This window comes from Penaeus monodon, chromosome 27 (assembly GCF_015228065.2).
Source record: "Penaeus monodon isolate SGIC_2016 chromosome 27, NSTDA_Pmon_1, whole genome shotgun sequence".
NCBI classification, from domain to species: Eukaryota; Metazoa; Arthropoda; class Malacostraca; order Decapoda; family Penaeidae; genus Penaeus; species Penaeus monodon.
Window position 1 is genome coordinate 14,375,428 of NC_051412.1, and position 308 is coordinate 14,375,735.

General features: G+C 41.2%; 1 protein-coding gene across 1 annotated transcript in view; it reads left to right on the plus strand.

Annotated features, from left to right (window-relative positions):
• Positions 1 to 308, plus strand: part of LOC119590597 (gamma-butyrobetaine dioxygenase-like) — a 4,658-nt gene that overhangs the window by 1,823 nt on the left and 2,527 nt on the right. Inside the window, exon 4 of the mRNA XM_037939273.1 lies at positions 101 to 206. Coding sequence (XP_037795201.1) covers positions 101 to 206 — 106 coding nt within the window. The remainder of the gene's footprint in view (positions 1 to 100; positions 207 to 308) is intronic.

Here is a 308-nt window from a genome sequence, read left to right on the forward strand (position 1 = left end):
CGATATACCTAATGACATCATAATAACATCCTCCTTTACAACATGAGATACTCAATAACACTATAATAATATTTTCCTTTTCTCTTTCTAAAAAACGCAGGACGGATTACGAGCTCGTAACGCACGTAACACCGAATAACTTGGCTTATACGGGATCAAAACTCGGCCTCCACACGGATCTCCCTTACTACGATTACCCACCCGGGGTACGTCTTGTCCTCTGGAGTTTTGGGATGAAATTGAATGAATAATGATGAATAATAACACTACGGGGGACCAGATACAGCGAATGTTGACTAGTTGTTCCC